The 20,863-nt window shown below is 43.6% G+C and overlaps 1 protein-coding gene across 1 annotated transcript in view; it reads right to left on the reverse strand.

Moving 5' to 3' along the window:
• Nucleotides 1-20,463, reverse strand: part of ZFAND4 (zinc finger AN1-type containing 4) — a 42,750-nt gene extending 22,287 nt beyond the window's left edge. Inside the window, exons 1-4 of the mRNA XM_040970427.1 lie at nucleotides 20,180-20,463; nucleotides 3,788-3,863; nucleotides 2,827-2,894; nucleotides 975-1,158 (exon numbers count right to left, since the gene is read on the reverse strand). Coding sequence (XP_040826361.1) covers nucleotides 975-1,158; nucleotides 2,827-2,894; nucleotides 3,788-3,863; nucleotides 20,180-20,441 — 590 coding nt within the window. The 5' untranslated portion in view covers nucleotides 20,442-20,463. The remainder of the gene's footprint in view (nucleotides 1-974; nucleotides 1,159-2,826; nucleotides 2,895-3,787; nucleotides 3,864-20,179) is intronic.
• Nucleotides 20,464-20,863: the final 400 nt, after the last annotated feature.

Genomic DNA, 20,863 nt, shown 5'->3' on the forward strand with positions numbered 1-20,863 from the left:
AACACAATCTGGCCGACATCTAGCTCCACCCTGTGGCAGCTTGAGCAGATCACCCAGCTGTAATGGTGCAGGTTCCTGACAAAGGAAACTTGGCCAACTGGAAGTTGCTTTTCATCTGCATGGTTTTAGTACTAGCCTCTGTTGGGGCAGGAACGGCTTTATTTACCCGTCATAATCTTCCCCTTTGTCTGTCTGCCAAACTCCCACTTCTACTTCAAGGTCACTTCTCAGGTGTTGTCCTGAACTCTGCTCTTTTCACGTGAAAGGAGGCCCTTCCCTCTGTTTTGTAGAGCTATCTTTGCATAGCAAGAGCCAACAGTGTATCTCAGATGATACAACAGACTGCATGTTTCAGGAAGATAGGATCGAATCATTTTTTAGCAATACTGACAAACTAGTAATGACTATAAAGTACAGCAAACATTCAAAAACTCAGAGCCCAAGCACAGTCACAAATGGGAACTTAGAGTTTACCTGTGTCTACTTTCTTCATTGTCTAGCTAAACATATGCTTAATAGCAGTATTATAAGTTCTCTCCCTTTCACAGAGTAGGAAAACAAGACCCACACAGTGAAGATGTTAATTCACCTTCAAGCAGCAGTTACATTTTGAAAAACAGACACCAATTTTAGGTTAAATTTCCTCTTCGTTGCCCAGGAGTGTGTTACGTACTGTTACTACAAGGTCCTGTGATTTAGTAGTCAGCAAGTTTGATAAGGTAATGGAAAGCTTTTTATGGAAAAAAAAATCCTATTCTGTAAAGAAATGTGTTTTTAGAAAGTTCTCTTTCAGTATCAGTCATATGAAGACAAGTTTCAGAATTACAATGTGGGAGGTAGGGAGCAGATCCGAGAAATACGTTACCCTAAATATACTTGTTAACACGATAGGACTGCTGTGACAATACAAAGTAAACAATCATGCAGTGTAAAACCCTTTTCTAATTGAGACATGCAAATGAAAACCTGTTTACCTTAAAGATTCAGATAACGGTGTTAAAGTACCATCTCCCCTATCTACTACTCGAAAGAAATTCAATTGATCTCCTTCTTGGTATACCAAAAATGTAACTTGTTTGTTGCAGGTCTTCTCCCAGACCTCATCTCCATTGGTATCCGTGTACGCAGCCCTCTCCCAAAGTGGATCTTCCATAGGAACTAAAAATGGAAAAAATGAAGGAACAAGTTTTATGCATCTGATGTAGAGGCAGATTATGATGTGGTGGATCTGAACCACCACCCTATACACAGACTATAGATATTTGGTACAGTAAGTAAAAAGCTACTAGGGGATGCCCAGACCTTCTATGGGAGTGTCTGGGTTTGAGTTCTAACTCCACTTCTGATCCAGCTGCCCACAAACACATACTCAGAGGTTACAGGATGGTTCAAATATTTGGTCTCAGCCACCATGTGGGGAAACCTGGATTGAGTTCCTGGCATGTGGCTTTGGTGAGGCCCAGCTCTGGCTAGTGCAGACTTATTTTTTTTAAGACTTATTTTTATTGGAAAGTCAGATATACAGAAAGGAAGAGAGACAGAGAGGATGATCTTCCATCTGATGATTCACTCCCCAAGTGGCCACAATGGCCAAAGCTGATGCAGTTTGAAGCCAGGAGCCAGGAGCTTCTTCTGGGTCTCCCACATGGCTGCAGGGTCCGATGACTTTGGGCCATCCCCTACTGCTTTCCCAGGCTACAAGCAGGGAGCTGGATGGAAAGTGGAGCCACCGACATTAGAACCAGTGCCCACGTGGGATCCCAGCACATGCAAGGTGAGGGCTTTAGCCACTAGGCTACCATGCTGAGCCCTACACTGCAGACTTTTTTTAAAAATTCAGTTTTGATGATACAGTTCCGAAGACTCAAGAATTTCCTCTTCCATCCTCTCCATAACTCCCCAACCTCCACTAATTCCCCAGACATTATAACAATAGTATAGTTCTTCAACAATAGTCATGAAATCTCATTCTTGTTGCAGACATTTGAGGATGGGAGATCTCTGTCTTTCCCTGTCTTTGCCTTTCAAATAAATAAAAACTATTTTAAAAGCTTGATTAAAGAAATTTACAAAAAATTTTACAAGTTGTACCTGTTGGTTTGTAAATTCATAAACAAAACACAGAAAGTTGCAGGAAAACAGACTGTGAAGCTTTAATTCCAAAGCTTCGACTGGCAGAGGGCAACAATGTCTTTCCTTTCATTTTAAAAAGCAAAATACATACATATATGCCTACATAAATAACTTAAAACTTTTAGCATTTGTACTCAACTTCCTAAAACATATTAAATAATTACAATTGTCACAAGAAAAGCAGGTAAAGCTATCTCAGTGTAACAACTTAGAAAACACACTCGAACACCTAGCAAATCCCCAGGATATACTGGCGAAATAAATGAATGGATGTGACAGACCAACCATATTCTGAGGAAGGGTTCCACTGGGACATAGTATCCCTAAAACCCAAATTTTCAGAAACCAAGTCAATAAGTAATAATCTGTGATGTAACAGGTGTTACCCTAGGAAAGGAAGACTAAGCAGTGTGAATCTTAACACAGTGATGACCTGACATGGTGTCATTTCATTCCCTTTGCCTGTACTGCGCAGTTTCTTTTCAAATCCTCCTGGACTAAATCAGGCCTCATGGGATTTTCTGGGCTCTATTTTCGCGTTTTAACCTTTATGCACTTAGGGCTTCAGGAGTAATGTTGCAGGTCTTCTGAGACCTGAGAGCAGAATCGGGACCTGCCTGAAACTTGAGAGTGGAAACCCACTCCCTGACTTAGCAGAGTTTTTGCCGAGTTGCTTCCGTATACACGACCTACCTCTTCTAGTATTTATAGGTCCTCCACGCATAGCCAACACCAGCTTCAAGGTACAACCTTCTGAGATGCTGCGGACAGTTAACACAAACATAAACCATATCATCAAAACGCATTTACTGCTACACGTATGCACAATTACGTGCTGATTTACCAGGAATAGTATCTAATCTTGAAAGTATGAAAAAGATACAACACTGAACAAATACAACATGTTAGCATAGTTATTCATATAAATAATGATAAAATGAAAAGGTTCTTATAATCTTTAAACATGATATGAAGTCCCAGAATCAAAGTCCTGGAAAGGACCTCTGATCACTGGCTTGAGCCTCCTCCTTTCCTTGTGAGTCCTAGAAAGGTGACTGCCCGAGACCCAAAGGACGACAGTATATCCATCTAACAGACAGAAAACAGAAAGTTAAGTCTGTAAGGTATCAGGGTTCTTCTTACTCATTCCACACTGCTTCTTATCCTTTTGTTTTTCAGAAGAGTAACCAATTATGTGATGGATAGTGAAAAGGAAGACCAAAAGTCAGAAAGTGTGTAATGACTGGTACTCAACAGTGTCCAATACAGAAGGATCTAGTGAGAAGCAAGATTCGCTGGAAAGCAATTCTCTTTTCCCCCAAATTCCTGTGAAAGGCAAAGAAAAGAAACATGTCCAAGCGGAAATCGGTCAATAGTTGAAGGAGCAAAGAAGGCAAGAAGATAACAGGAACAGTATAAAAAGGCAAGGGATGAACAGGTCGGCATGAAAAATGTGCAGTGAAACAACAGTATCCGAGGGTCCAGGGTCAGTAGTGGGGGTCTGGGGCCACCACACGCAGAGTCCAGGGTTTCTAAGGAATGCTAAGACTCAGCACTGGTCAGGAGACACGTATCGAGAATTCAGAAGGAAAATGCTGGTTTAGGATCACAATACCAAGAACCTATCAAACAGATACTACTCAAGGACACTCACTTGTAATCATTCAAGCAATAATCATCTTCAAGTTCCAGGTTATTCCAAATTAAGTGCTGCTGACAGATGGGAATACCTTAGGGGAAGGTTACAACAAGAGTGTTAAACATTCAGTAGAATCGCCAAAGCAGTATTATATGAAGCTATTCATTAAAGAATTAAGTACTAACAAATCAAACATACAACTAAGTAGAACTCTAGGTTTTTTTTTTTTTTTAATAAATCTAAAGAATCATAGAGGAGAAGCATAGATGTGGTCTAATCAATTTATTCCATAACAGAACAGAATGTTTGCAGTAACTCCCTTTCCCTAAAACCAAGTGTAAGATCAGGGACCCTTTAAACAAGAGATCGTAATTGGCCTTCAAGAGTCTTGCTACTCAATCATAAGAAAGAACGCCATCCTGTCTTTCATAACAAAATGGATGCAACAGGAGACCATTAGGCCTAGTGATATGTTTTCACTGATTTGTAGACACGAACATACTGATTACGAAAGCATCATGTGCATGAGAGAAGCTAACTTTTTCAAATGTTTACAGCCTTTGCACATACTCTTGAGGGACAGTGCTTTTGCTACTTGAATTTTTTTATTTAGTGGAAAGTTTAACTCACAAATCAGAAAGAAAATTGAAAGTATGCTGCTGTAAAAATAAAAAAAATACAGAAAGAATGGAAGGATGGGGGAATGAGGGAGACAGAAAGGGCACAATGGGAAGTATCATTACACTCTTACAACTGTTTATATGAAACACAAAATCTATTCCATTTATAATATAGAGAAAATTACAATTTATCTCCCAGAAGAAAGTTATAAATTCTACCAAAGTAGTCTTCTTTCAGTTATATCCACTGACAAAGTACACTATAACAATATTCAATGCTCAGAGTGAAGGTTTCTTTTAAAACCTTAAAAATGGAATATATTTGGTGAGCTGTTTTATAAATAGCTTTTTTTCACTGAATGCTTTCTTATATCATTTAATAAGCATGTAATCCTTTTTAACAGATGGCTGGTGTTCTATATTCATCCAATCTTTCACTGTTATAAGCAGTACTATGACAAAGCAATATACGAATGTGCACATATTTAAGAATTTGTATAGGTTGGCTCTGGCTGTCATACTAAAGAACCTTACACTGCATTGCTCAGATGACTTTACAGCTCAAGGAGCCAGCAAAGCAGGCTTCTTCTTCTTCTTTTTTTTTTTTTGGAAAGGTAGATTCACAGAGAGAAGAAGAGACAGAGAGAAAGATTTTCCATCTGTTGGTTCACTTCCCACATGGCCAAATGGCCAACGCTGAGCCAATCCAAAGCCAGGAGCCAGGAGCTTCTTCCTGGTCTCCCACACAGGTGCAGGGTCCCAAGGCTTTGGGCCGTCCTCTACTGCTTTCCCAGGCCACAAGCTGGTTCACAAACCAGTGCCCACATGGGATTCCAGCAGCTCAAAGGTGAGGATTTAGCCACTAGGCCACTGTGCTGGATCTCTTGATTTCTTTAGCGACACATTAGTCATTCAGTAGCATGTTATTTAACTTCATGGTGTTGTTAATTTGTTTTTTTCCCTCCTGCTGTTTATTTTGTTTTGTGGCTTTTAAGGGGATGTACAGTAATTGTGTTATGGAGACTATCATATCCAGATGTGAGGATACAATGCAGTGTGCTTCTCTACTTCCAGACAAAGATGGACTCCCAATGAAACTGTTTACTATATCTTGACAATAGGATGCTGGATTTATCTGTCATTGTCCATGCCCGCAATGATGGACATAGGACTGTGTACGGAGAGCTATGTTATAGTAATGATAACATAGGGGAACTCAGTGAGGGGGGAGGGAATTGGGGAGCAGATAAGGGAAATCCCAGGGCCTATGGAACTGTACCATAAAATGATAATAATAAAAAGAAGTTAAAAAAAGATGTATTTATCTGAAAGTCAGAACTTCATATACACATATGTAGAAAAAGGGAGAGAGATCTCCCATTTGGTGGTTTGCTCCACACAAACAGCCAAAATAGCTGGGGCCAAGAGCCCGAAGTTTCCTCCAGTCTCCCATGTAGGTGTAGGGGCCGAAGGCTTTGGGTCACCCTCCACTGCTTTCTCAGGCCATAAGCAGGGAGCTGGGTTGGAAGTAGAACAGCTGGGACTTGAACTGGTGCCCAAAAGGGATGCAGGTACCACAGGTGGAGGAATAGCATGCTAAACCATTATATCGGGCCAAGGTGGGTTTGATTTTGAGACTTCTTTCTATGGCAGGTACACACACATCAATCTTACTGAATGGTCACGTGACCTTTTCTCTGTGGGACATCAGAAAGAGTTTCTTTGTTATAAGGACATTAGTTCTGCTTTGAGGGGCCTACTCTCAAAATCTGAGGTAATCTTACTTATCTCCCATGAAGCTCTATCTGCAAATACATCCCATTGGAGGGGGGGCAGATCTGAGCACTGATGACAAGGAGGGGGCTTGAAGCCATATAATTGGAAGGAGCCACTGCAAGAGGCCAACAGCTAGGGGAAACAGCACTGCATGAAGCAGACACAGCGTGTGCTGTTACTGGCTTGGCTGAGACCTGGCAAGGCTGAACATCCACACTGAAGTTATAGCAGGTGCAGCTGCAGGTGTGCGACAAGGAGCAGTAACCTCAGATTCATTGTGAGTTGGTCCTGTGAGGTTCAGAAAAGGTGCCTGGGACAACGAAATCTCGAATACACGTACCCCACTTGGCCAGCAGGTGAGACACTATGGAAAGTGGCCTGTCCTGAGCTTTTTGCCCAGGGACCATACACAATGTTGGGCCAAAGCAAAGGGAGACAACCTGTAGGCAGACACTGGGTTAGGGTGTGGGTGTTTCCAATCTCAGAATGAAGCATTCCCCAACTCTCCAGCACATTCAACAGATATTCTTAAGAACTCCAGGTGAGAAAGGGCAGTAACTAGTTAGGTTAGTCCCAGGCTATCTGGAGAGCTGTCCTGCACATCCATTTAGCGATCAGTGGCTGGTGAATAGCAGGGCAAAAACGCTCAGAGTTCTGCCAGACAATTGGGGGTCAGAAAATCCAAGCACTCACCCCCCACTGCCACCAGCACTGAACAAACCCAAGACTGTGGGACTATGTGGACACTGCTATATTGACAGAAAAGGCACCCTCAAACACCCTGAAATCACACAAATAAAACATATAAATCCATACAGAATTATGGTAAAGACTAAAAACCAAAGTTTCACAAAAACTTACCCAGAAAAATAGATGAGGTAGAAAACTACTGAGACCACATAACATGAAGTTAAATTCAAACATATAAAGACATGATAAAGCAGAATAGAAATTAAGAAATCAAGACATAAATTGGACAGAAGAGGATACAAAATATAGGATATTGTATAAGATATTGACAGTATAATCTATGAAATAATTAAATCAGTCAAGGAGACAATCCACCATAATAACCAAATATAAATAAAAGAATGAAATTGAGTTAAACTCCTGCTTTTAAGAAAGAAAACTGAGTTAAAAAATAAAGAAAAGAAAAAACACATAAGAAAGGAAACACAGGGGCAGGATTTCCGACACAGCAGGCTAAGCTGTCCCTTGGGACACCTGTGTTCCATACTGACATCCCATCTGAGTCCCAGCTGCTCCGCTTCTGATCTGGCTCCCTGCTAATGTGCCTGGAAAGCAGCAGATGATGGCTCAAAGACCTGTGTTCCTGCTACTCCTATGGGAGACTCAAATGTGTCCTGGCTTCAGCCTGGCCCAGCCAAGTTGGCACAGGTATTTGGAAAGCGGACAGTAGATGGAAGATATGGATGAAAGATTTAATATTTCAAAATGTAAAAATCTCTATAAAGAAAAAACTTGAATGAGACTACATAAATATATGCGTGAAGAAAACCAGAAAGGCAAATTCATCCTTGCATACAATGGCTCTACCTTATAGAGAGTCCAGGCCTAAGGTAATTTATAAATTGAATGCAGTCATAGTAATAGTAACTTTCTAGAGACAAGGTGGCACTGAAGTTAAGTGAAAAAATAAGCAGGTAAGTAACACTCAGGAAAACAACATCAAAAAAAAGGAACGCAAAGACCACCAGGCCTTGCAGACACGAAAATCCACGATCAATGCTCTGTGAGTAGCAGTATGATATTGAGTCCTGGTGCAATGGCTCAGTGGTTAAATCCTGGCTTGGCACATGCCAGGATCCCACATGGGCACCAGTTTATTTCCAGTTGCTTTACTTCCCATGCAGCTCCATGCTTGTAGCCTGGGAAAGCAGCAGAGGATGGGCTAAAGACTTTGGACCTTGCCCTGCATGAGAGATCTGGCAGAAGCTCCTGGTTCCTGGGCTTCAGACTGGCTCAGCTGAGTTACTGCAGCCACTTAGCAGTGAACCACTGGCTAAAAGATCTTTCTCTCTGTCTCTGTGTAGTTAAATAAATCTTTTTTTTTTTTTAAAGTATGATATTGACTGACACACAGAATGCCCACAAATAATCCAAATAGAGATGATAAAGGTATGATCTCAAGTTATGGAACCAAAAATGGACATTTTAAGTAAATGATGCTTGGAACACCTGGGTAGTCATTGGAAAAAGACACAAACTAGATATGCCACATATTGGAACAAATTTCAGATAGATTAAAAATAAAAAAAAGAAACCATTTAAGATCAAAGAAAAACTACAGATGAATTCCTGTTTAATCTTGGTACTGGCAAAGAAAATAAAAATTAACTAATTTTCTTTAAAAAGTAAGCTTAACAAGAAAAAAGAATTTTTTTTAATTGCATGAGAAAAACCCAGAATCAAAATAAAAAAAGACAACTGACAAACTAGGGAAAATATGTGTAAAACATGAGGTGTATCTCAGGCTGATGACCAATATCCCTAATATATATGCACATATAAGCAATCTTAGAGACTGCAGAACACAGGCAAGTGTTATGGCATGGCAAGTAAAGCTGTCACCTGCATGTGATGCTGGCCTTCCAGACAGGTGTTGGTCCTAGTCTGGGCTGCTCTGCTTCTGATCCTGCTCCCTGCTAATTACCTAGGATAGGCAGCTGAAGATGGACCAAGTGTTTGGGCTCATGACACCCACCTGGGAAGCCTGAAAGATCTTGGTTAATGGATTGGCCTGCTCCAGCCCTGGCTTTGATCTAGAATCTTTCTGATTCTATTGATCAAGTAAGAACTTAGTAGGATTGAGATTTATTTGACTTTTAGCAACACCCTCATCCCTTAGCCAGTGCCATAGTACTGCCTGAGTTGGACCATTCTCACTGAGCACTGCCTACCTGCCGATACTCTGGGATCCAACTACTCCCAGTGCATTCAGGCCTTACAGGCCAGACTCCACGGTTACCCAGACACTGACCAGACACTGACCTGGGGCTGCTTCTTTCTGTCTTACACTGTCAATTTCTGAGTCTCTACTTTCCAGAAACCAACGCGAGGTCAAAACAAATCATCACTTTTTTTTTTCACATCCACAGAATACTCATAATACTCATCAATATTTTGTTTTGATTGTTGAGGAAAACCAGGCTGTGGTTCTCTTCTTTCATGAGTATTTTTAAGGAGTCAGCCTCCTACAACTGTACCTAGTCAAGTATCTTTCCAAAGTACTTTCGCAAAGAAAAATTCTGCAACCTGTCATTGCAGTAGCATTTTCAAATCCTTATACTACTAATAAAAAGGCACTTACTAGCTGGAAAAAGGACTCTATTTTAATAATAATAATAATAAGAAGAAGAAACTACAGCCACCCCACAAGTGGTTCCCATGAGAGAATCAGGGTACACGTAAGAACATAAAAGATTGAAGAAGCTTTTCTGGTAACTGAAGCCATTTCCTGGTATAACTGTTAAGAGCAATAGATTTCCATTCCATTTTCTCCCTAAAGTTCAATGAAAAACATTAACATAAACTTATCTTCAATTAACAGAAGGAAGTCTCCATAACCTGAGACTATAACTCATTAGGATGACCTGCTTAATGCGGCAGAACAATGTGACCCCGTCAAGGACCGGGGAAGGCACAGCCTGTTCTCAAAGAGCCAGAGAAGAGGCTGCAGCTTCCAGTGATGTGGGCTTCAGGAACTAGATGTACACTCAGGCCTGGAACAGCCAAAGGATTGAGCCAGAATGAACAACAAATTCCAAGACTCAGCAACATCATGGCAGAAAAAGGTGATGTCCGGAACACAGGAAATAGATCTGAAGTGAGCCCTAAAATTGGTTCCCATCCAGCTCCCACTTCATGGCCTGGGAAAGCAGTGGAGGATTCCCCAAAGCCTTGGACCTTGCACCTGCGTTCCCATCTTGAGGAAGTTCCCAAGTTCTGGTTTGGGATCAACTCAGCTCTGGCCGTTGTGGCCATTTGGGCAGTAAACCAGTGAATGGAAGAATCTTTCTGTCTCTCCTCCTCTGTGTGAATCTGCCTTCAAAATCAAAATAAAATAAAGAAAGGAAGGAAGGGAAGGAGAAAGGCAGGGAGGGAAAAAGAAAAGAAAGGAAAGGAAAGGAAAAAGAAAAAGTTCAAGGTATTTAACTGAGGTGAAGATCACGAACTTGCTGAGTTGAAAAGATGGAGGTTAAAACTCCAGGGACAAAGAAACAAACTAAGCAGCAAGAATCTGTAAGCAACCAGGGCCCAACGAGAACTGCAAAGATCCACAGAGGGTCCACCTTTAAGTTACCTGCAGCTCTGATGGGCACACATTTCCAAACAGAAGAGAACCACTGGCCGAGAACTTTCCTTGGCATCACTAGAACTGGGGTCATGGGCTGGGGTGAAGGTGAGACACAGAATGAGCCTCACTCTGGTTTCACTCAAAAGCAGAAGTCATAAAGTCAGGCAAAGAAAGGACCACGCAGTCGCTAAGTCCAACCTCCTCCTTCCTCGAAGCTTGCTTCACTGTGACTCACAGCTGCTGTGCTCTGCACAGACGAAGGGTTAGTGGCATCCCTGGATCAGCAGGGCCGGCAGTGCCACCTGTCCAATAGCACATCCTCACTGCATTGTCTACGTGTCCTTTCCCAGGAATTCCTGCAAGATCCCAAGCCTCTGCATTATCACTGTATCCATTAGGGTGCCCAGTGATTAGTAATTTTTCATGTTGCCATTCTAATTGTTTTGGAGTGACATGAACCGCACCGCTTAGGGGTGTCAGCTTGAGCACCAGCTGCTCCACTTCCAATTCAGCTCACTGCTTACCGCCCATGGAAGCCACACAGGATGGCTCAAGTCCTTGTGCCCCTGCACTCACATGGGGGACCGTGTCCAGCCACTGGGGAATGAACTAATGGATGGAAGTTATCTCTGTATATACATCTCGTTTTCTCTAGAAAATTTGCTTTGCAAAGAGAAAAAAAAAAAAAAACAGATCTCCAGCATACACACACAAAGATGCAATCAAAAGATGGGATAGTAAAGAAAAAGATTGGTGACCTTGAAGACATATGTAGAAACTACGCAAAATGGAGAGACCCCAATGAAGGACTATACTATTGTAACAACAGGGGAACCATCAGTCGGGGGGTGTGAATTGGGGAGGGGTGGATCCCAGACTCTATAGAAATGTAGCATAAAATTCAAAATTTAAAATTAAAAAAAAAAGCCATGGCGAGACAAAATGTGTGAGGGGAAAAAATGAAAGAACATTAGCAACACATGGGATCACTTCACGCAGGAGTTAGGTAATCTCCAACTGCAAAAGGAAAAGGAGCTAAAGGGAACTCTTCGCACCCAGGCAAAAAAAAGTGTTACATATAAGAAAAATGCAGCTGGCAGACACTTTCTCGAAATAAATTCAGTAGAGCAATATATTTAACGTATTGGAGGGGAAAACCAAAACATCATAGTAGTTAAGCAAGAATGCCAGTCAGTTACACTCGCTTTCAGAAAACAGTGAGTATATCAGAGGAGAGAGTGAGGCAGTCCAGAGCACGCTCCTCCAAAAGAGAAATAACAGCAACAATTAGAAGAGTAACTGCTTAAAGAACTCTGCAAATAGACGAATGACTTCCAGCAACCTGAGGCGTATAAACAAAAACCTGCATCCTGAGAAGAACGCTGAGCTCTGGGCAGTTCCACCGGGACTAGTCCTGTCCTCCAGTCCACACATAAGCAGCAGACCCGAACACAGTGGCCTCCTTCCAAGAACTGTCACAGCAGGAAAGTTAACATCTTTCTCAAGGCAGCAGCATAGCACACTACCCCTCAGCCTGTGGCACCAGCGTTCTATATGGGCGCTGGGGGCTTCTCCACTCCCAATACAGCTCCCTGCTTACAGTTTGGGAAAGCAGCAGACGGCCCAAGGTCTTGGTCACTGTGCCCACACGGGAGATTCCCTTTACTGGAAAGTCAGATATACAGAGAGGAGGAGAGACAGAGAGGAAGATCTTCTGTCCAATGATTCATTTCCCAAGTGGCTGCAAGAGCCAGAGCTGTGCTGATAACAAACCAGGAGCCCAGACACTCTTCCGGGTCTCCCACAAGCGTGCACGGTCCCAAGGCCTTGGGCCATCCTCAACTGCTTTCCCAGGCCACAAGCAGGGAGCTGGATGGGAAGCGAGGCTGCTGGGATTAGAACCCGAGCCCATAAGGGATCCCGGCACACGCAAGGTGAGGACTTCAGCTGCTAGGCTAGTGTACTGGGTCCAGAAGTGTGAAGCTGTTATCTCTGGCTGGCCTCCAGACTCTGAACAAGCAGGGTGTCGTGGCTGGAGCAGTTACAGAGAACCTGGGGGTAGTGGGAGCTAAAGATGTGCTCCAACACAAACAGACCCACCCACCCCGACGGGAGTTTCTATTATTCTAGTCATTTGTGGAAACTTCTGTCCACTCACTTGTCACCAAGTTAATTATAAATAGACTCTGGCCACAAATGTAAGGGAGGGAAGATGTTACAAAGTCAAATCACAAAAAACAGAAAGGACAACAATTTGGGAGAGGACAAATAATCTGGAATAAAATGTTTGAAGCAAGATAATTCCAGCCAAAACTCTAAGGAATGAACACAAACAAGAAAGTACAGCCTGTAACGCGGGGGCAAAAAACAAAAATCGTCTTTGACACAATCCCTGTGTTAAATATATTCTAAGAGCTAAAGGACAAAGAGAAAAGAAAATCTTTGCAAATGGAGAAAATATTACTAAAGATGCAGCAATAATAAAAGTAAATAGAGCTGAAAAATCCAACAATTGAAATGAGAAGTTCAGCAGAAGGGCTCAGCACCAGAGCTCAGTAGGCAAAGAAGCAACAAACTTGTGGATCAACTCATTATCTAGTCCAAGGAATAAGAAAAAAAAACTGAATGCCTAACAGACCTGTGGGGGAGCATAAAATATGTCAATAACTCATTAATAACAGCACTTTTATAAGGGGGTGGGTGACGATTTCTTCAAAATTGATTGTTCCCAGGCACAGCGCTATGGCCTAGTGGCTGCATCCTTGCCTTGCATGCTCTGGGGTCCCCTATGGGTGCTTGTTCTTATACTGGCACCTCGCTTCCTTCCAGCTCCCTGCTACAAGAGGGAAAACCGTTGAGGATGGCCCAAAGCCTTGGGACTCTGCACCTGAGTAGCAAAACCTGGAAGAAGCTCCTGGTTCCTGGCTTTGGATTGGCGTAGCTCTGGCTGTTCTGACCAGTTGGGGAGTGCTTTTCCAATAACTATAAACAAATCTTAAAAGACAAAGATTGCATCCCAAACTCCCATTAACCATGATAGCGAACATCTCAGTGAACACCAAATCGGACAAGCTTAGAAATTAACAACAAGACGCAACATAATCAAACTGTCAAGTGGAAAACAGAAAGAATCCTAAAAGCAGCAAGAGAATTCACTCATTACATACAAAGACATTTCAAGGAAGTTAACAGCTGATTTCCAGTTGGAATGCATGGAAGACAGAAAGCACACAAATGGCATATTCAACGTGAGGATGGAAAGAAAAAAACACCAAAGTCAAGCTTCCATATACAGTGAAATAATTTAGGGAAAAATCGAGACAATCTCAGACAAGCAAAAATGGAGAGTTGTTCAACATGTCATACAGTAAATACTAACCCAAGGGCTTCACGATAAAATGAACAGACATTAAGAAGCAAGCTGAATCCACACTAATAAAGATAACTACAAACGAAAATATAAAGGGTGGGGTTGATGTCTTTTGCTCGTAAGACTTACAACTGCTTAGCACCACTGTAACCAACACCGAAAAGAAGCTACTCCTGACACAGCTCAGTCTGGCTCATGGTTCCAGACCGGTGGGGTCCGTGGTTCGGCTACCTGGGCAGGTGGCAACAGCGGCGTGTGCACAGGAATGACCACAGGGAGAGCCCGGAAGCAGAAGCACATGGGCCTGACTTGGGTTTTTATAGCCAACACCCTGAGACAACCACTGCCTTCCCAATGACCCAAGTTCCTCCCACCAGGCCCCAGCACCAAGGAGTCATCATAACTAGATCAAACCTTAAATTTGGAACCTGCTCATCTGCAAGAGTTCAAGAACCATTCGCAGCATTAAAAGCAGGCAGAGTGAGACAGCTAGGATTTGCGCCCTATTAAGATGAAGTCGGGCCCGGCGCGGTGGCACAGTGGTTAAGGTCCTTGCTTTGCATGCCCGGGATCCCATATGGGCGCCGGTTCTATCCTGGCAGCCCCACTTCCCTTCCAGCTCCCTGCCTGTGGCCCGGGAAAGCAGTCGAGGACGGCCCAAAGCTTTGGGAACCTGCACCTGCGTGGGAGACCCGGAAGAGGCTCCTGGCTTTGGATTGGCATAGTACTGGCCGTTTTGCTCACTTGGGGAGTGAATCATCGGACAGAAGATCTTCTTCTCTGTCTCTCCTCTCTGTATATCCACCTTTCCAATAAAAAAATAATAAAAATAAATCTTTAAAAAAAAAAAGATGAAGTCAGGGCCCGGTGTAAAAGCATAGTGGTTAAAAGTCCTTGCCTTGAATGCACCAGGATCCCATATGGGCTCCACTTCCCATCCAGCTCCCTGCTTGTGGCCTGGGAAAGCAGTTGAGGACAGCCTGAAGCCTTGGGACCCTGCATGCTTATGGGAGACCTGGAGGAGGTTCCGGGTTCCTGGCTTTGGATCAACACAGCTCTGGCTGTTGTAGCTGCTTGGGGAGTGAATCAGTGGACGGAAAATCTTCCTCTCTGTCCTCCTCTCTGTTTATCTGCCTTTCCAATAAAAATGAAATAAATCTTTTTTAAAAATATACTGGTTCATGTTATGTGTTCACGCATGCCGGCAGGTTCATTCAGGGACTCAGGCTAATTGTGTGTCACCAAGTCTACAAATGACGCTCCCATTCTGAGTCCACAGGCCAACACTATTTACAGGCTCCTGCTACTTAAAAGAACAGCAATCCCATCCCAAGCACAGAAGAAAAAGAAACCTTCACCAAGGGATAATAATACCAGAAGCCAAAGATCTACACTTCATGGACTCCACTGCCCCTCGCAATACAGAATCAATTGATGAGGCCAGTACAGAGGTATAGTGGGCTAAGCTTTTGCCTACAATATCAACATCCTATATAGGCACTGGTTAGAGTCGCAGCTGCTCTGCTGCCGATCCATTTCCCTGCTTATGACCTGAGAAAGCAGCAGAGAGGCCAAGTCCATGGGTCTCTGCACCTGCATGGGAAATCCAGAAGAAGCTCCTGACCCCTGGCTTCACACTGGCTCATCTCTGGCCACTGTAGCCATTCGGGGAGTGGCCCAGTGGATGGATCTCTCTGTCTCTTTCTCTTTCTCTTCCTCTCCATAACTCTGCCTTCCAAATAAAAATAAAACAATTCTCTGGAAAAAAGCAATCAAACCAAATGCCTGATATTTCTGAACGCATTTTTCTTTTCAAATTTTACTGCATAATTTTTTAACATGCTCTGAGGCTGTGTACCCTCAAGTGCAGACCGCTGCTCTGGGCAATGTTCACCTCTGTAGGATTTGCCTCCCCTGGAAAATTCAGAGTTATGGCATGCCTCTTCCCAAGGGTAGAGTGCACATATTCTTGGCACATATTACACTCCTCACACACTCTGCCCCTGACAAACACCACTGGCATTCAGTCAAGCATTTTGCATTTATTAACTCACTTAAATCTGTAGCCAACCTTTTGGGTAGGTACTATTACTAATCCCGTTTTAAGTAGGGACTGCTAACATAAAGAGAGGTCAGGCCATTTGCTGAGTCAGTCACTTGGAAGCAGACAGCATGGCTTTGGAACTCCTGTCATTTCAACGTTCACATGAAGTCTCTTCCAGCAGTTTTGTCATTCCAAACTCAGCAAGCTCCTCCAACTTTTTCTCCTTGACCTCCTCCATTCTCCCACCCAACTCCCTCCAGAATTTGTTTCTGAACCCATTAGAGCTGCCCAAATGTGGCCTGGGTCGCATGGCCTGGATCCTGGGGCCTGCTCACAAGGTGGGTGCTGGGTTCGTGAGTCCCGGGGCCAGGGGATCCAGCAGGGCTTCTGTCACCTGGCCCGGGTCATGAGACCTCCCTGTGTGATGGGTACTGGGTTCATGAGCCCCAGGAACAGGGGGTCAACTGGGGCTCTGGTCACCTGACATGGGTTCTGGGGCATACCTGTAAGGTAGATGCCAGGTTTGTGAGTCCTGGGGTAAGGGGATCCGCCAGAGCTTGGGTCACCTGGCCCAGGTCCTGGGGCCCACCTTCAAGGGAGGTGCCAGGTTCATGAGCCCCAAGGAAAGGGGATCCAGTGGGGCACAGTTCACCTGGGCTGGGTCCTTGGGCCCACCTATGAGTGAAAAAGGCGGGGCAGTAGATGCTTTGGAGAATATGGCAACTCACTGGATACCATAGCAGAGGAAGGAGAACTGAACAAATCAGGCAACTACCCGAGCCAAACAATGACAGCAACAATCTGAATGGAGACTTGAGGTGGATTATGTCAGCCAAAGGACACTGGGAGGGCTGCCTCTTCCTTAGGTCTGTGAAATAGTATGTCAGAACTGTCCAAACCACTTGGGCAGAACCCTTGGAACATGTTCTACATCAGGACCCCAGGTTGATATCAGGTTGCAGTTCTCCATCCCTGGGTCATTTGGGAGACTGGGTGTGACTTCTCCCTTTATCTCTCGCCTGTCCTCCAGAGCCAAGAAGAAAAAACAGAAAATTTGGAAACAATGATTTCATCTACTTTTCCCTAATCCCCGATCCTTCCCACTCTGATCAACCATGTATCATCATCAAAAATAAAAACAAAATTTTAAAAAAGGCTGCTTAAAGTAAAAGCCATTTGGTAGAACCATTTTCCTGGAAACCGTAACCTAAGCAGGTCTGCCCTGTCCTTCCTATTCTCCATCCCTCTAACTTAAAGCATCTCTTCCTCCATGTAAACCTCCATGTGTTTGAGGTGGGAGATGAACAGCCATAAATGCAGCAGAATTCATTTTTCCTGAAGATTGTCCCCTTGAAGAACAGAACGATTGTCACTGTCCTTGGGCTACAAATCTGCAGAGCAGGAGGGAAGGAAAGGGCTGAGGGGTGTGAGGCAGGGACTATGAACAGGATCAGTGAATTAAGATTACTTGGATCACTAGTAGCAGGTGCTATGGACTGAACATGTGCACACAACACTCATACACTGCTGCCTTAGCCCCCGGAAGAACAGTATTTGGAAATGAGGCCTGGGGAGAGACTATCGGGGTTAGGATGATCAGAGTGGGATCTCAGGACGGGATTGAAAACTTTATGAAAAGAAAGTGCAGTGGGTGCCAGTTTGGGACGTCTCCATGCTCGGATCCCTGACTCCAGCCATCGCGTGCATGTGGTGCACTGTCTCTGGGCAGAACTGGGCTCCAGGGGCTGCTCCCTTTGGGTGGAAGTCGGGGCTGAGAATAGAACCAACCCAGCAATTGCAACCACCAGCTGATAGGGGTGATGGACTGTGCCAGGCCTTGTACTTGCTAGTACAAGAATATGGTCTGGAAACACCTCAGACAAGGTTTCTTTGGGGATCTCCCCAACCAAACTGCCAGACTCAGAACCCTAACCATGAAAAGACAGAACAAGTCAATCAACCACCTCAGCTATATGTTGACAGTGAAAACTGGGCAAACGGAGACTATATGATGGACTATGTCAACCAGTGGATTCTTCAACGACCTCATCGTGCTTGGAGTGGCAAGAATGGCAGCGATTCAAACTGTTGAACCATCAAAACCACTTGAGCAAGAATCTCAGAGAGTATGCCCCACATCTGGGACCTGGGGTGGGTGGGAGACTGGGTGGGGCTTCTCCTTTAATATCCCGCTTTACCTCAGATACATGAAGGAAACAATATGGAAATAACAGTCTTACCACTTTCCTGTAGCCCTTGAACCTTTTTACCCTAATTAACTATGTAAATATTGTCAAAAATATAATTAAAAAATGGAAAAAGTTAAAAAAAAGTCCAGAAGTCTTATTTTTAGTTCTCATACAAGTGTACACACACACACACTCTCACTCACTGCCCCACATTCCTCTCCCATGTAAAGATAAAAGGAAAAGGATTTTTAATAAGGACTTGCTCATGCTGGCGCCATGATCTTATACTCTCAGCAACTGGATTGTGAGAAAATAAGCATTTGCTGTTAAAGATGCTCAAGTCAAATCTAGATTTTAAACAACTTTAAATACTAAATGCCACTTATGTTAGAAATTCACAAAGTACAAAGAAAAAGATTTTCATGTTAACACAAACCAACTTGTGACACTACACAAATACATAAGAAAAGAGGAAAGACCTAGATTAGCACGCTGGCCTGGTGGGCTGGGCTTGGGGAACTTTGATTGGACCTGGGCTTTGGGTATGTGGAGGGCTAGGGTCCCAGACCAGCACACATGTGTGGGCAGGCAGAGCTCCAGGGCAGTATGCCACACCATCAGAAGACTGGGTTTTGGAAGGCTGGACTGGGGAACCAAAATGTTCCTGGGCATAGGGACCACAGATTGATTATGGGAAGGGACAAAGGAATGTGTGGGAAGGAGAACTGGTGAGGGAGTGTCTTGCAGGCAAACAATGACTTCTGAGGGACTTCCATCGACAAGGCCACTGTACTGTACTTGCAGGTGAGTGATGGGACTGAGACTAAGTTGGAGAGGGGAAGCTGGAAGATCATTATTGGTCAGACCAATGACCAGTCCACATGGGAGATCTGAACTGGGCTAGTTAGCACAGATCACCACTGACCACCATTCACTGGCACACTAAAGCTAGGGCTGGGGGCCTACCTGGCAGGACTAGCACCCACAAGAAAGAGTTAGAATAGGTAATGGGTAATGTCAGGCTGGGAGAATAAGTAATGGGTAATGTCAGGCTGGGCAATGACAATTATCAGCACATGAGAGAATCAGGTCTGGGGGCATATTCTGTCGGGGATATGTGGGCCCACCGCTGCAGAACTGCAATTTCCTGTGGTTTGCTTAACAACTGAGAGTAGTGATGGCCTGAGCTAGGCATGACCATGAAAATCTCAACACACATGGGTACTAGGGTTAGGAACAGACCAGGCTGGTCCAGGCTGCAGCATCCATAGGTGCATCCAAGAATAGTGTGTGCAGAGGGCCAGGCTGCAACGTCCACCAGCTCATACAAAGGCTGTGTGTGAGATGGGCTGGACCAGGACTCAACACCCATTGAACAACACAAGAGCTCTGTCAGGGTATGGACTAGGTGTGGCTGGGCTGTAGCACCCAACAGAAGAGCCTCTGGGGCTCACAAACCCTCGGAGCATGCTCCACACCAGGGACCCTGGGATGATATCAGGTGGCTGTTCCCCATTCCTGGGTCCTGGGGCAGCTGGGAGGGAGGTTGGGTGAGGTCCCCCTCCCAACTTCTCCCTTCCCCCAAACACAGCAAGAAGAAAAAGAAAATTTGGAAACAGTGGTGTCACCCACTTTTCTCTAATCCTCAACCCTTCCCATCCTAAGCAGCTACGTAAACATCATCAAAAATAAAATTAACATATTAAAATATAATAATAAAAAGCTATTGTAGATGGAAAAAAATTTTAATTAAAAAAGCATAATCTCTGAATATACATAAACGTAAGGCAAAAAAATTTCTTGGAAAATTCATGCATAAAAACAAGAATTTACAAACAATTTAAAGGGGGAACACAAGGATTCTTTCCTACTACGAGCAATTGTCATGTGGTTGAATACGAATGTCCCCATATCTTTCTGAAAGTTATTTTTAAAAACTGTATTCCACAGCATTAACACGATGCCAGGGATTCACTCCAAAAGAACCTGGTGGAAGGGCAGTGGAGGGAAGAACAGGAACCAGACTGCTTTACACAGCACTGATGAGCCATTTTAAACCTTATCTCCCCAAAATAAAGATGAATACCTACCTTCTAATCTTTGAATTTTTGCTTTCACAGAAATAACAGCTTCACAGGGTGAAACTCGCAGCTCAAAACATGTTCCAGTCAAGGTTTCAATAAAGAGCTCCATGGTATCATAGAAAGGAAGCTTGTAGTAAAATGGTCCCACGTGGTCTTCATTGAAGAATGGGGGCTCTTTCTCATTATCCATTACTCTGACTTTCCTAACTCCTCTGGAATATGTTGTAGACAACTGTACTCCAGTTCTGGCCCAATCAGCTTTGAACATTGGTAATACAGATTGTTGCTCATGTTTTGAGTTTTTTACCTAAAAAAAAAAAAAAAAAAAAAACCATAGTTGTTCTTAAATAACCCAATCTGTAGTCTCATTCTCTCCTAAAGACTTCCCAAACGACTGTCGCCACGCCAATCTTTCCAATGGACGCAGAAATCATCTTAGCAGTTTGTTATGTCCAATCTTCAATTTTCCCCTTTCCACCCTCCCATCTCATCTGTAAGATTAATAGGTATGTTTTTGATCTAATGTATTTTACTAAGATTAAGCATAGTTACTTATGGATATGGCTCCAAACCAACAAACTCAAACATCAGTATATTTTCTAAGACTTTGAACAAGTTACACATATTCTCTTTCTTAAACCATTGAACCATAACTTTAAAGCCATTAGGCGTTTGAATCATATTTCACAA

The sequence above is a fragment of the Ochotona curzoniae genome, unplaced genomic scaffold (assembly GCF_017591425.1).
Source record: "Ochotona curzoniae isolate NIBS_2020 unplaced genomic scaffold, NIBS_Ocur_1.0 scaffold_4763, whole genome shotgun sequence".
Taxonomy (NCBI): domain Eukaryota; kingdom Metazoa; phylum Chordata; class Mammalia; order Lagomorpha; family Ochotonidae; genus Ochotona; species Ochotona curzoniae.